The 16,625-nt window shown below is 43.2% G+C and overlaps 1 protein-coding gene across 2 annotated transcripts in view; it reads right to left on the reverse strand.

Annotated features, from left to right (window-relative positions):
- Positions 1–478: 478 nt before the first annotated feature.
- LOC144807713 (uncharacterized) overlaps positions 479–16,625 on the reverse strand; it is a 107,936-nt gene continuing 91,789 nt past the window's right edge. For both annotated transcript variants that reach the window (XM_078673370.1, XM_078673369.1), the window contains exon 2: positions 479–6,731. In XM_078673370.1, the coding sequence (XP_078529496.1) occupies positions 4,802–5,626 (825 nt within the window). In that variant the 5' untranslated portion in view covers positions 5,627–6,731 and the 3' untranslated portion in view covers positions 479–4,801. The remainder of the gene's footprint in view (positions 6,732–16,625) is intronic.

Consider the following 16,625-nt stretch of genomic DNA (forward strand, 5'->3'; position numbering starts at 1 on the left):
TTGCTGAATGAGTGAGTGGGTGGGTGTGCGAGTGGCTCTATGGAGAAGTACGTGGATGTATGGGTCTGTGAACGGGTATGTGACTGGTTGTCTAAGTAGGTGTACGAGGTTGTATGGGGGTGTGAGTGGTTCTGTGGATGATGTCATCAGTGATGGCATTTGAGATGCCATCAGTAATGTCACTGACAATGTCATGAGTGATGTAATATGTGAGGTCATAAGCAGTGCACTGCGGAGGCTTAAGTTATAGTTAGCACAGGTAACTATAACTGCTGAATTTCTACTGTTTTGTACGAATTAATCTGAGCGTAACTATAACATACCTATAATCTTTGATTTTTTCAGTGAATATAAATATATATATATTATATATATATATATATATATATATATATATATATATATATATATACACACATAGATCTCCACCACCCGCAACTCCAATAATCCAGCAAGAATTAGGCAGAGACCACAGGTTTTCTCTATTTTTTATTTTTCAATCTCTTCAAAGTCCGCCATAAAGCAATTCGGTCAAACAAATGACCTTGTTCACACGTGTGCAGCACCATCTTAGTTACTCCTTTATAGCGCTCGTGTGAGCATCAAAGTGAGGAAAGACTAACATACTTCGTTTTTTATCCTTTCTTTCAAACTCACAGTTTGCAAATCATAAATCCTATTATTAAACCCTCCATAATACATTTGAACGAAAAATCAAAATCAATTATAAAATGGAAATTCAAACTGAATGTGAATGCGGCATGAGAAAAAATTGTGATGCAAATCACACAGAAATAATGTGCTTAAAATACATATCCGATAATATCATCCTTTCTTCACTTTATATTGCGGCGATGAACTGTTTTCAAATTAACAATAACTAAGCAACATTGTGCAAACCTTACATCATGACAGGTCCTATTATCTTATGCATCTAACAGTACACATTAACTATGCAAACGTTCACATTTGACAAAATTTAGCCCAAGTGGGCGTATAAGCCTTTCGATTGATACATTACAATATTAGAACTCATAAATCCATTCATTCATTATACCCCAATGATCCTTGTAATGAGATTGGATGCAAATGTAACTTTTTCAACAGATGCCTTTGCCCTCATATGTCTAAGTCCAAAGGTACTACCAATATAACTTAATTCATTTATCATCATGCCACTTAAACACTAATGTCTAAACCTCCACATAGATCTTGCTTTCCTCAATGATATATAAAAAGAACTTTAAATTGAGCACTAATTCAAAATAAAACCATCTGTGATTTCAGCAGCATAACTTTAGTTAAAAATGAGAACAGCTCCTCTTTGGTGTTCAAGCCATTCGGTGAGTTGGTGTCTAAGTTGATTACGTACCTACTCTCCATCTGTCTCAACAATCGCTCATCATTGCCCCCTCTGGAGTGCCTTGGGACCGCCTCATTCACAAAGTACTTCAAGCACCTGAAGTAATTTCTGTGACATTTATTCACATGTCTAGCCAACAGATATGACCAATCATTTTATACAGTCCTTAAGTGCTGCAAGATTATTTTGTGGACCTGCAACATCGCGCTGCCCACATGTTGCAGCAATCACACAGCAGTACATACGCAGCAAACTCCATGCTACAATTACATTTGCCCACTACCTTTAATGGTTTCTCCGTGAAGGGTGCAGTGTATTTAATGGTGTTAACCCAATGGGAAGTTATGGAAGCCTTTGGCAAGCGGGGGAGAGGAGTTGGCCTAACGGCTAGGGCGCTCGACCTCAGACCTGGGGATCTAGGTTCGAGTCTCGGTAGCGATGCCAAAACCTCCTGTGATTCTGGGCAAATCACTTAATCTCCCCGTGCCCAAAATGAATGTGTGTCCGTCCTAATGTAACGTAACTGGTGCTATGTAAAGCGCTCTGATACCTGATTTAGTTCGGGTCTAGTTCGCGTTATATAAAACTCTGCAAAAAAAAAAAAAAAGCTGTAACCTAATTTCTAGCATATGTCTTCTGGACTGCTTTTTGCCAGGGGGTCCCTTATAGAGTACGCTCTCTGGTAAACAATGGGAGGAGATCTGGGAATGGTCGTCCCTAAAATCAAGACCCCTCGAACTAGGTGCCAAAACTTCCTCAGAATGCCTCTTAGTTGGCTTTCTTGCTTGCTGTACGTTACTATCAACTTAATGATTGATTCGCCTTTTCAGTCGTGCCTGTTAGGGAAGACTGGGGAATCTTTGTTCTTTAGTTCAACCCTTGCTGCTGTTTTGTCAAGGGATTCTCTGGTGATGGGACGCTGCCCAAATCTACCCACCATCTCATCCCTACCAGTCTTCCAATCATCAATGCAAATGCAATTTCTTCTTAATCTCAACATCTCACCATATGGGATATTAGATTTTAAATGGCCTGGGTAGAAAATAAGGTGCATGTAGGGTGGGATTCCCTGCAAGTCTTCTTCCTGAACAATCTGGTTTCCAGCCATCATTGCGTACAACCACTTGCAGATCAAGAAACTCTATTTGTGTTGCACTAATGAGACCTGTAAAGTGTAAGTTCAGATTATTTGGGTGATTGCCTCTATGAAGACTTCAGCTGTTTGCTGTGAGTCCCTCCATATAACAAATAAGTCATCAATAAAGCGCAACCAACAAATGATATGATCACCGCAGATAGCACCATTCTCGTTCGTGAGCACCTGCTTCTCCCACCGGCCCATATGCAAACAAGCATAGCTGGGGTGAAGCAGGTGCCCATCGCCGCACCATGTAACGGCCTAAAGATTTCCTTGTTGAAGAAAAAGTCGTTCTTTTCAAGACACCACCTAATCACGGATAACATCATTGTATGTGTGTACAGCTTAAGCGCCTGCCCTTTAGGAAGCCTTCAAGAGCATGAATTCCGTCATTGTGATTAACGCTGGGATATAATGAGGTCACAGCAAGAGTTATTAGAAGGTAATCCTCCCTCCAAGGTAAGTTATAGATTCTTTTCAGAAAGTCACCAATGTCTTTGATAGAAGAGGCTAAATTGCATACATACCCCTGTAGGAAATAGTCCATATATCTTGCAGAATTCTCAAATAAACTTTAATTGGCTGAGATAATGGGCCTTCTTGGTGGTTGTGCTGGATCCGTATGCATCTTGGGTAAAATATATGTCACTGGTGTCTCTGGGAAGTCATTCCGACAAAGATATTCACCTTGATTCTGCAAGCCTGAATTTCTCCACTCCATTAGTTCCAAGTGATATTGTGACTTGTCATTTTTCATGCTCTCCCAAAGTCTCCTAGTGCAGCCCAGCTCATCATCCAATTGCTTATAGGCCTCAGTTGTATACATTTGAAGGGGCCAAAGCACAATGTTGCATCATTTGTATGAATTGCGGGTCACAACTTGCTTTTTGGATTGGCGTTTTTGATCAAGTTGGAATATGATCTTTGTTGATGATCCAATTGTTTACTCGCTTTGTTAATTGTTCTATATAGTGCCTTGACTTACTCGATTATACCCTCATTGCGTACATCAATAGAATCTCTTGGGGTTACCGGTACAAAAGTCGAAGCTGGTTTAAATGGAGTGTTAGCCTCCGCATAGACATTCAAATTCATGGTGACAATGAGATGTTGCTCTCCGATTGGTTAAAAAATGCCCAAGATTTTATTTTCCAATTTTAGGAGTTCCTGCATTAATTGTATATCCGAAACTTGTAGACATGCCCGATTAGTTACACCCTTCACCCCTCATGCAGTTTGTTACATAACGTTCTCAGGATGGTACTTTCATTCAATTTTTGGACAAATATATAAATATCGCCTCTCACCTGTGTGGAATTCATAGTACTTTCAGGGCAATACGACAGCCCAATCGATAAGATCTGTTGTTCAGCTTTATTGAGTTAAATGCTAGAAAGATGAATGGCAGTCTAGGTCGTGTCGTCACTTACTTTCTCGTCTATCAAGGTTTTTTGATTAAGTGTTTCCTACTGAACCTCCTTCGCTCACTCCTTCTTTTGTTCCCCCTTTGTTGGGCTTGAATTGTGGGACCCTCAGTCTTAGCGTTTGGCATCAGTCCAATCTTAAAAATACAGCTCATCATTAAGAGACGGTTTATTAGGTGCTCCAGAGCCACTAGAAGCCACTCTTCCATCTTCCAAATGGGTCTCAATTTCCTAACTATATTCGGAGCCAATTTGTCTTACTTCATTAACCTGTAATGCCATATTACCCTCAGTTAGCCTTTGCCTCTTTGAATTGTCAAATCACCTGGAAAATGTAAATATTTTTCCTTGCTCAAAATCAACTTTGCTGCTTGGAAATTTGTACGCTTTTCTTGCTTTTATGTCTTCATGCTTTTTCAAACATGTAACCATTTCCTCACCTAACTTTGACACAGTTACTTGTTTTGCAAGCTCACCGATTTCTTCATTTACCTGATCTATTTTGGTTTGCAAAGTGTTTTGATTAATTTCAACATATTTAACTAAATCAGCATGAGGGCTATTCCTTCATCATTCCCACACGGGGGTTCTCACATCTGGGGGCATCCAAACCCACAACCCCAGAGGATATGGCAAACTTCACGGTATTCAGATAAAGACCTCATCTCCCACCACTTGGTTTGTTAGATATATCTTTTTGGGCATTCAGCGTAGGGACAGGGTTTTGGCTAGTATGCGATGTCTCATGCCGAACAAAGCTTGCGTTAAGCTGGAAACTTTTCTGACATTCAGAGAACTGAAAATGCATCTTTTTCTTTTTACCCATTGTGGGTTCTCGTATGTGGAGTGAAACTGGCCTCTACTCTAAAACATTTTTTAGCACTGATAGGGTGTTTGCACATTGTGGGTTCTTTCGTGTAGTGTAAGATTGGATTGATGAATGAAGCTCTCCTGGCATTCTGAGCACTGAAACAGTTTTTCCCCAGTATGGGTTCTCTCGTGTACAGTGAGATTGGCTCTTTGCATGAAACGTCTTTGGCATTCAGAGCACTGAAATGGTTTTTCCCCAGTGTGCGTTCTCTCATGTTGAGTGAGAATGAACTTACGACTGAAGCTCCTCTGGCATACAGAACACTGATAAGGTCTTTGGCCAATGTGAATCTTCTCATGTTGCTTGAGAATGTTTTTACCACTGAAGCTTTCTTGGCATTCAGAGCACCAATATGATTTTAACCTAGTGTGGGTTCTCTCATGTAGTGCGAGAACGGATCTACGGCTGAAGCTTTTCTGGCATTCAGAGCAGTGATAGGGTTTTTCACCAGTATGAGTTCTTTCGTGTAGCGTGAGACAAGATCTACGACTGAAGCTTTTCTGGCATTCAGAGCAGTGATAAGGTTTTTCACCAGTATGGCTTCTCGCATGCTGAGTAAGATGGATTTTGCAACTGAAGCGTTTCTGGCATTCATTGCACTGATATGGTTTTTCTCCAGTGTGCGTTCTTTCATGTAGTGTAAGACCAGCTTTATGCCTGAAGCATTTCTGGCATTCAGAGCACTCGAAAGGTTTTTCTCCAGTGTGGATTCTCTGGTGCTGAATGAGTCTGGAATGAAAGGCAAAGCTGTTCCCACATTCAGTGCACTTATAGGATTCCTTTCTTGAGTTCATGTCTCCAAGTTGGGAATTGTCTTGCATGCTTTCCATGGTAAGACCTGAACCCGATTCCAGAGTCAGAATACGTTTTGATAATATAGTGTTAACTTCTCAAGTACGCCACAATTGCTGTTCTTAGCACTTTCATTATTGCTTCTGTCTGGAGATCATAACTTGTCACCACCGAAGGCAGCCTAAGTCCTTCTATAACCTTTCCCTGAGAAGACATCTTTGAGAATGTCTTCTTAAAGGTTACTCTCTCCAATATCTCCATGTGTGTTGTCTCATGTTGAACTAAACTTATTTCAGAGCTTTTTTCACATTATACATTATTAGTAGCAGAACATCTGCTTCTTTTAAAGTTTCTGCACCCAGTTCATGGTTGCCAGCTGTGTGCATAAGGCAAAAGCAGGGAAATTGAGAATTCGGAAATCTAGAAGTCTGAAAGTTCTGAAACAGCTGAGATCAAGCCCAAGAAGTCGAGTTGGTGGTTAACATCTTTTTTACACAGGCTATAGTGCTCCAGTGCGTTGCTGACATGTTAAAAACCTATTACAATGACTTTCGTTTGTGGTGCTTGTTCTTTCCTCTTGAATCAGATACAGCTTTAGAATAAAGCTTTTTCTCCCACGTGGAATCAGATTGTCTTTTGCTTATGGTTTCTTTCACTAGCGCACTTCTCGCTTTTCAATAAACCAAGTGATCAACAGATGTAATTTTCAAGTGCAGCTTTTTAACGTTGCTTTCTTCATTTTTTAATACTTTAGAAATCTTTAAATGTTCTCCTCAAATAAACATATTCTTACAATTGGTCTTTACATTTGTCTTTCAGTTTTCTGGCCTCTGCTGTTCACAGTTGAGAGTTTATTTGATCCGAATAACAAATACTTGATTAACATCTCAAATCATTTTACTGTGGGTGTTTGATGATCCATAATGAAATGAATACAATTAGGGAAATCACCTTCACGTTCAGTAGTTTTCTCCTCTACGAGCTCGTCACCACTCCTCACTCCTGGATACCGATCGCTTCTTGCAGCTTCGAGGCATCTTCACTTTTAAAAACAAATATATCATTTAAAGGCATAAAGGCATTAATATCTGACGCAGTTTTAGGAAGCCGCCATCTTGATATTTGTGTTGACGCTTCAGTCACCTGTAAATGAAGGTCAGAGAATATTAGTGAATATCAATTGAAACGAAGCAAAAACATTTATGATCTGATTAACTGTAAGTATTCTTTGTTGTTTAATAAAACCTTTGCAATGCAGTACACAATAAATACATTAAAACTATGAAAAAGTAATACATTAAACTTGACACATAATGCCATCACCATTCACCTTAAAAGAAGTCCAGTCCCATTTGTAAGGATGTTTTGTGGAAAGATTTAAAATGGACTCACTTCGTACCCTGTGGATTGTGGTAGGTCGCCCCAAGCCAATTAACACCTTGCCCGCGGCCGGAATTCCGCTCCTGTGCTGGACATTCTGACCGCGGGCGTGGTCATGACGGCCCCCAGCCGTCATCAGCACACGAGCACTGTGTACCATGACGGCTGGGGGCCGTCATCAGCATGGAAGGAGTTAAAGAAAAATTGTCTTGATTGACGGAAATAAGTGTTGCCGGTTTACTAGGTGTTCTCCCCTCCCACAATGCGATACGGATTTGCATAAAGCAAATATTACAATTGATAAAACCGTGTGTTTATGGGTGAAGCGGATAAAGGGCTATGTGCCTAGAATAAAGGTTAAACTGTGGCAGAGCACAAGTAATTAAGGTGCATGAGCAGTTATCGAAAGAACGTGCACGTGCAAGGATCTAGGGGCCAGATGTACGAGCTTTCCATTTAGCAAATTACAATGTTTTGTGACTCACAAAATGGAATGTACAACCGTGTCTCAGACTATTTGCGATTCCTAATGGAGTCGCAAATGACCTGCCTAATCAATATTCATGAAGCAGGTCGCAATTTGCAACCCATTGGGAATGGCTGGCACTCACAGGGATGGTGGCCTGCTGGGGTCAGCAGACCACCATGTCTGTGAGTGCTTTTTCAATAAAGTAGTTTTTTTTTAATGCTGAGTTTTCCAACACATCAAATAGTAAAACAGTGAAAACACAACGCAAAAAGAGCATTACATAAAAAGGATCCCACACCAGGTTAGAAAAATAGGACTTAATTTAATAAATGAAACAAGACCAGAACAACAAACATCCATTAAGTAGAACTTGTTTTATGAATTTTGAAAGGATAAACTGTAAAACAGAGCTTAGAAGCAAGAATCAGCAAACAGGGATATCTGTTTGCACCGAACCAGGAAAAGTAAATCGTTGAGGCCGACCACGGTGGAGAGAGGGCTAGCTACAGGGACCCACTTAGGCCAGCTGAACCAAAGCACCTTGAATCCTGGTTGCAGAGCATTGCGTGGGTCTGAAACAAAGATGCGTCATGCAGCCAGGGTGATGTAAAGACCGGTGTCGAGGATGAGCGGCACAGTTGAGACGATGCATTGGGACCGATTCAAGCAGTGGCGGTGACAGGGTGTCGCCTTCAAGGCTGCCATCGACGAGCGATGCGAAGAGCTTGTGCCAGAGTAAGACAATTGCAGTTCCAAAGGAGATGCACTGGCGCCATGATGCGGCAATGTGAATCAGTTGCTTCGGTTTAAAAACCATGCAGTAGCGCTGAAACGCCAGTTCTACTCCGCGCAATAGCAGCGATGTGTTGGTTTGGCTCTGCCGCAGAGGCAGCATCGGTTACGCTGTAGTAAGCGCCTTAGGCCTACTTCCAAGGGCCCAGGACAGGGGTGGCACCACTTGGCAGGGCAGACTCACAGATAGCAGAGTCCAGGTGCAGAAGCAGGGTGGTTGGAAGACATTTATGTCCCTGAGACTTCAAGGGCAAATTGACTTGGGCTCTTGATCTGGAGTCATTCTGGGTTAGAGAGATTCAAGTCCAGCCCTTCTCATTCCCTGGCAAGAGGGCAGCAGGTCAGCACACCAAGGCTGGAGACCAGCAGAGTGGTAGTCCTTAGCAGCATGCCAGTACTTATTCCTGGCAGAGTATCCACAGGTCCAGAAGTCTACTGAAGGTGGTGATGATCAGCTGAGTATCATCAGCATATGAGATCACTGTGAACCCATGTCATTCAATTGAGATTAGCCAGAGGGAGTATGTATATATTAAAACAGTTTGGACTCAGAAAGGAGCCCTGAGGTGCCCCCTGCTGCAGATTAAACACTTCAGAGTGGTGTGGTTTTTGACACACTGGAAAGTGCATCCCTCTGCAAAAGAAGGCAACCCACAGTAAGGCTATATGCTCAATAAGGAGATTGTGAGTATAGGACGGGCAAAACCCAGACTCTGCACTATGAAGAAGACAGTTAACCTTGAACATCGAGAGCTGTCGATTTACAAGCTTCTCAGTGACTTTAGCCAACAGCGACAGCAGCGAAACAGGCTGGTAGTTTTCTGATTAGTAAGATTCAACAGTGGCTTTTTAAGAGGGTCTACCATTGCACGCTTCCACTTCATCGGGACCTGGCCCACTGCCAAGGAACTATTAAGTAGCTCACGGACCAAAGTCAACGCAGCTTCCACTCTTCGTTCCAAGATAGAGGGCAAAACTGGATCGAGTGGGTAACCCGACTTGACAGACATAATCAGAGCAGACATCCCCTCAAATTCAATAGGTTTGAAATGCTTCCGCCCTAAGCTATCTTGAGTAGGTTCGAACCATGAATTTAGACACGCAGATCCTTTAAACTCTGCTGGAAACGAGTCATAGATATTTGTCACCTTGTCTGAGAAAAACTGGGAGAGGTAATTACAACCCTCCTCTGAAGGTACGATGGCTGCTGAGGGTTGGGACAAAGAAGTAACAGCTAGATTAATCAAAGACCCGTTTTGCGAGTCTTTAATAGCGATTCATAAGGAATCGCTATTACAGACTCGCAAAACGGGATTCATGTAGGAATCGCAATATTTATTGCGATTCCTACAGCCTCCTTATTTGCGATTAGCAATTTGCTAATCGCAAATAAGGATGCGAATTCAAGGGTGCCAGGGGTGTCCAAAGGACACCCTGTAGCACCCCTGAAATGCAAATTTACACAGGTGTTGCACACACACATGTCCAAAGGACATGTGTGTGTGTAACATGCAATTGAGAAAAATGCACTAAAGTGCTTTTTTCTATTTTTTCGCTATTTACCTCGAAGTCAGACTTCGTGGTAAATAGCGACCAAAAATTGCAAATTCGCAATTTAAAAATGGTTAATGAATTGCATTTAAGGAATCTCAAATAGAGATTCCTTAAATGCAATTCCTCGCAAATATGCGATTTCGCTAATAGTGATTTTTGCATTTGGGATGATGAATCCCAAACGCAAAAATTGCGCTCGCAAAGGGCCAGATTCGCAGAATCTGGCCCTTTGCGAGCCGCATTTTCTTTCATGAATCTACCTGTAAGAGTCTTTACAATAGCAACCACTTCACTTAGCACTGAGAGAATTTTATTAGAGTCGTAATCTCGGCGAACATACTTCATGTGCCCATGATACTGTTTGAGTGCAGCCAAGTAATTGGTTTTCTGTCAGGATCATATGCCCTAGACCAAAGGCATTCAAGACACTTACAATTCTTTTCAGATCTATCAGCTCATCACTGAATCATTCAGCAGATGGCTTCTGTCTTCGAAAAGACCAGTGGGTCAGAGGGGCGATTTGATTTACGGCACATGAACACAAACCAAGAAACCCAGGGCATAGATCAGGCACTTTAACAACAGCAACGAATCCCTTCTAAGCTCCAATAAACCTATAAAGCTCGTGTCCTCTCAACCAGCCAATGACACGTGCCTAGTCGAGAACTACAACTCCTTTATTTTTTTGTTACTAGTTCTTTATTTGCAGTTATAACCGTGAAATGATGGACAAAGAGCACAACAGTGCCAGAGACAACAGGAAACAGGTATTCATATACATCTTAGAACCATGTTCGCATAGTATCTCAAGCGTTATTTAAGCCTCCCCACTTTCTACAATGTATGTAAGGATCTACAGATGTTTCCATGGTCTATCAATAACAAGCCACCTTTTCAGCAAGTGGAATCAAGAGCAACAGAGTTAACCAAACAAAGGCATGTGTTTTACGTTAACGCCCAAGGCGTGGGAGGGGAGGACACCCAGATATCACGCAGAAGTGGGATCCCAGCACTAGAGGAGGTGGGGGGAAGAGGCCCTCCTGTAGTGTACTACAACACAATTATTACGTAAAGCGCTAATGATCTTCACCCACTAAAACAAAAACAAAAACTCCACAACACCGCCTCCTCATCACAATGATTCTCTTAGGGAGACGGAAGATTCACAGAATCACGGAGCACCCATGGAGACCAAATCCCTCACGGGGAATCCCTAGAAGGTCTTTGACTTAACGTAAAGGATAGAAGTGGCACACAGAACTCATCAGAAAGGAAATTAAAATTGTCATAAATAAATACTAGAAAATCTTTGACATTGTTAGAGAATCAACCATCTCACCGACGCCATCTCGATCTCCCAAACAACAAACAAACTTCTGACACACTCTGCAACTACTTCATAGACGAGATCGATACAATTAAACTACTAATTTCAAAAGCCTCTCAATCTCTTCCTCTAGGACACTACCTAGCAACTCCAAATTAGAATGGTCCTGCAATGCTACAAATAATAATAATTAAGAGACTTCTGTCTTCTCAGCCTCTTGGAGCATTTGACACAATCAACCACTCATCCCTCCTAAGAATCCTAGAAGATCGAATAGGAATAAAAGGCACTGCGTTAAACTGGTGCCAGTCCTACCTATCGAATCGATCCCAACAGGTCAAGTTTTGTAACTCTCTCTCGGACGCCGTGAATCTGTGCCACGCTATACTACCAGGCTCCATCCTATCACCAACACTAGTCGATCGTTAAATCGAATCCTTCTCTCCCTCCTAAACAAAGTGCAAAACATTTTTTTCAGTTCTACGCTAATGACATACAACGAGACCTAAAAGTCTCCTCTCCGGGAGATTTAACCACCTTCGCAAAAACTCTCATGGATTTCCAATTGTGGATGTCGTGACACCCCCTCAAACTTAACACCCAGAAAACAAGAGTTCCTTCACTGCAACCCACCTGCAGAGACCTGGACGGCCCCCTCAAACCTATTTGACTAAGTCTTTACTTGCAGATAAGACAAAATCCCTGGGCTTTACATTTGACACCAACATTAATCGGCACACCTATCTCAATACCATAGTAAAGGGTGCTCAAAATCAGACTCAGAGGGATCACATTATTAATTCCTGCTGCAGACGTCAAAAAGGTATTTTAATCAATGGTCCTCTCAAAACTGGACTACGGCAACTCTCTTCGAAAGAGTATTTCCCAAATCTACCCAACACTTCTGAAGGCAGTCCACAACTCTACGGCCTGCTTAACATCTGACACTAGAAGATCCCGTCACATCACCCCTGTCCTGGCCTCACTCGAATGGCTCCTCATTGAAGCAAGGAGCACCTATAAACTGACCTGCTGTATCCACAAAACTCTACACAAAGGCGCAGCAAAGTACCTTGCAAATAAAATTACCTTCTCAGAAGGCTCCAGATCTCTCTGAAGTTCCGACTCCTTACGTCTGGAATTCCTGCTATCCAAAAAGACCATAACTCTGACACAAGCATTCTCAGGTTTCGCCCCCCAAAATATGGAATGCCACCTCACCTTCCATCAGTACCAACCCCTCCACCAGTGCTTAATTTGTAAAAAAAGAAGTGCAGATGCTGAAAATGTTTCCAAGGAGGCCACCGCTCACTTCTTCCTCCGATGAGCCCCACTTTCAAGACTCTCACTGCCTCAGTCTCTATCTTCTAAACTTGATCTGTTATCTGTCCCCTAAGTCTTTGCTCTAAGAGTCTATCCCCTCACCTCTCTAATCGCATTCTATCACCTTTGTCACACCCTGTATTTTTCTGAGTAGCCCTTTATTCATTTTAGCCCTGCCCTTTTGTCTCTTCACTTTTATCCATGCTCTGCTCCCCTTGATCTTGGCTCTTTACTATCACTCTCTAGCCGTGATTAGCTGTGTATCCATTTTATCATTTGTCTGCTTTTTTTCCCCTGTCCTGTCCTCCACATCCTTTCATTCGATCTTCTCTCTTCTTAATGCTCTCTTCTTCACATCATGGCTGCTTTCTATTTGTATCTGATTTGCTCTCCTCCTTTTCTTCTACTCTGCTCCGTTTTATCTCTCTCCTCTCTTGTTGTTCCTTCTCCTCTTTACTCTCGCTGTCTCTCATCTCGGCTGCTGCCTGTGACCCCTGTCGTCAGCCTGTACATGTCCCTGCTATTTTGAACTCTGCGTTTTCCTGTTGTCATCCTAAAGAAGCGGAAGATGACGTGTTTTACTTTCTTGCCTGCACTTAGTGCAAAAACAAAATGTACACTAAATGAAAATGCTTTTTTGCATATATTAATCAGTGTGGTGTGTCTGGGTTTATTGCGGAACAGGCGTGTCACTGCTAGTGCTGCCTGTAATTAGTAGGTCCGGGGATGGCGACGGCAACAGCATCCACTGCTCAGCTTGCTGTGACCCTGCCTGCTACAGCACAGGCATTGTCCCCAGCAGTAATGCTGCCAATGCCGGTAAGTATGGCTGTGGTGCCTACTGGACTCACTCACACTCAGCAATTACCATGCTAGGGTGCAGCACACAGATTCTACTGGTGACGCCGACGCCATGGCGCACAAAAGTTGTGTTGCGCCACAGCCGCATCGAGCACGTTGAGGATAGCAGCAATTCAGGGCTGCCGGATATGATACTCTGTCTACGCAACAAGTAGAAAATCCACACTTACTTTTATGTATTCTTCCTCAAGAGCCCTCACTCCCAAGTTCCAAATGCGCTCTCGCGGCTTTCTTGCCTGAACTCCGTCATGAGCCGGCCCCCAGCTTCAATCATCCATGGGAGGTTTAGGCTCAGGCAGTGGCAGGTCGCAGCAGACTAGGGGAACAGAATGCACGCCATAGTTTGTCGATGACTTCTTGTATCTGTGATCAGCGTGATGACATCATCACTAAAGTGCTGATACACAATCATGCCTGCCTGGACAGGCATATGCCGGCCTGCCTATGAACATTTACCAGCCAGTCACCATGCAATGTATGTTATTCTTTTTATTTTGAATGGAACAATTAATATTGAGATCACTACCTGCAGGTTCAGAAATTGTAGCCCCGGCCTTGTGAAAGAAGTGCAGGTGCTGAGCACCTGAAAGCACCTGCTCAAATTAAGCACTGCCTCCACTCATTCCTTTAAAAAAAGAACTGAAAATCCTTCTCCTGCAACAACATCTCTCACAATAGTAATGTGATGTAAGGCACGTCTCAAATATATGCTACCTCAGGTCTATCTCTCGAGAGTAAAGTTTCATCGGTGTCACTATTCCTAAAGCACTTAATGATTAGCCACCTGATGACGAACTATGTAAAGCACTCCTATACCCCTCAGGGTCAGGTTCACACTATATAAAACTACAAAATCAGGGCTCGACACATCTGAAAAATGGCACTAGTCCTGCAGGTCTAGTACCTTGAAAAATCTCCTCGACCTAACAGTAACCTACTTGACCTCCGTCTCTGAAAGCAGACCAGATGGCACAAGATAAAAAGATTTAAAGGCATCTTTATTGCTCATTTGCTTTGTGAGCAATAAAAAGGCCTTTAAATCTTGTTATCTTGTCACATTAGCTCCGTTTTCAAAGACGGAGGACAAAAGTTAGTATATTTTTCTACTCGCCAGAAAGGGCGAGTAGGACCTGAAAATAGCTCAACCTCGTAAAATTTACCTCGGAAATGCGAGCGGTCGAGTGGATTCGTCGAGCCCTGAAAATAAATAAATAAATACATCAATAACCCATCCCCAAAATGCCATGGCCATGACAGGCATCAAATACAAGCAATCGTCGACCATGAAAAACTCAGGAACGCCAAATGCTAAATTGTCGGAACCAAAGCCTATTCTCTGTTCTGCTTCTTATTATTAAAATGTTGTTGGTAACATGAGGAAAGTCCTAGACAGCTACGGCGGTCTTGAGTGAAACCTAAAGGTAGGCTATCAATCCAACACAGGGAATCTGCCTTGAAAGTTTTTAACGGGAAGTACCTTTTTTTTTTTAAGGTTTTATATAGCGCTGGCTGGACCCGGAGGTGTCAGAGCGCCTTACATGAGTATCAGACCATTGTTGAGGGTTACATCGTTACAAAGGTTACACAGTTATTAGAGCATATTTGCATAGTTACATGTTCAGTCGAGAAAAACAATAAGGGCATATGCGTAAGGGAAAAAAGAAGGCAAGGGGAGCGATTCAGGGGTGATGGGGTAGGAGCAGGGGAAGTAGACAGCAAATGAAGGAGAGAAAGAGGAGGGGGAGGGAGAGAGACACAGCATGAAAGAAGAGGGGGAGGGTGACGGGGGCACAAACCAGTAGACGAGTAAAAGCTGCATCCAAAGTCTGCGGCAATGTCTGAGGGTCGGCAGGATGAAGTCCGACGGACCGAGGGAGAGGACCAGAAACAACAAAATGGTGGCTCCATTCGCGCTCCGCCATTTTGCGCCGTCTATGGGTCATTTAACAAATCGGAGGTATGGGGTTACTTCGGAAAAAATCCACACAATGTTCCTGGAGATGTTGGATAGCTGAAAGAGCTGGAGGGAGGAAAGAACACCTCTCCATTTATGGACAAGGGGCCAAGTACCTGTGAGCTACTGACCACTATTGAGGATATAGTGAATTTTCCAATAACACCGCATCCAGCCACCATGAGCCAAGGACTAACGCTTCCCATTCCCCACTGCAATAGCCTACTGGCTTTAGTACTCACATTTTCACCACACACGGAGTCTTATTATCAGATATGTATTAGACGCATGCTACACATGTACATGTAATTGTCATACACACATGATATCAGGGCATGGTACAGGGTTTCACATATTAGTAGAACTCTACGTAAGAGGGGCCAGTGGGCCACACTCTCACGGACACCGGTACGACCCCTAGACCACCCTCTGTTTCCACCACCTCGTTATGAGCTAAACAACGCACAGGGCCAGCAGTCCTCTGTCCGCTATGAGAGCATTCGTAGAGCCCACTCCCCTCCAGGACACAGGACGGACATGACCTGATCATTGCACTGTCAGGGGCCAGCCTGGGCTTTTGTGCAGACCCTATACCAGTGTGATGTCAGGGCCAAAATAAAAGCCAGGACACCAGTTCCACAAGCACTCAGGCACTCAGGCCAGGGGGACATTCAGCATGAAGGGGACACTCTTGCCCTAACAATGGGCCTGTGGTTTCAGTAGGCTGGGGAGCAGAAGGCAGGATGGCTGGCAGCCTTATGGGTACTGAAGGTTAGGAAAGGAGCTCTGGGGGATTGTACAAGGTGTATGAGGAGCTCTGAGGAGACACAAAGTGCGTGCTGGCGCCTGCGGACAAAGTATGCCAGGAAAGAGCAAACAATCTGGCAGAGACCCCTGGGATCCTGGTGCTTGCAGGGCTCAGAAAGTAGGGGGTGAAGGTCTCTTCACCTTCAAACTGATGGAATCTAAGAGCTAACAAAGAGGTATCGAGGGTCTGTCTGCTGGCTTCTAGCCGCTTCTGAATTTTTTGATTCTTTCTGAGTGCCTTGGAGAAGTCCCGAAACGTAGTCACTTCTGAAAGGGCCGTGGGAGCACTTGAGAGCCTCGGCACTCTGACAAAATGAACTGCACAGAGGGTGGGTGGGTCAAGTTAAGGTGCATAAGGATCATTTGAGGGTTCAATGGAAAACAGAGGGTGACACCAGACTTAGTGGCATCCCCTACATTTAAGTCACTTGCATTCCAGAGGTCACGGGAATCGTTAGTGTTTCTCGCACCTCATTATTAATTAATCTGTCTGGATCATCGACCAGCCATTTTCATTCTCCTGATGTGAAATAACATTTGATCCCTCCTGATGTGAGTTGACATCTGTCT

This window comes from Lissotriton helveticus, chromosome 1_2 (genome assembly GCF_964261635.1).
Source record: "Lissotriton helveticus chromosome 1_2, aLisHel1.1, whole genome shotgun sequence".
Taxonomy (NCBI): Eukaryota; Metazoa; Chordata; class Amphibia; order Caudata; family Salamandridae; genus Lissotriton; species Lissotriton helveticus.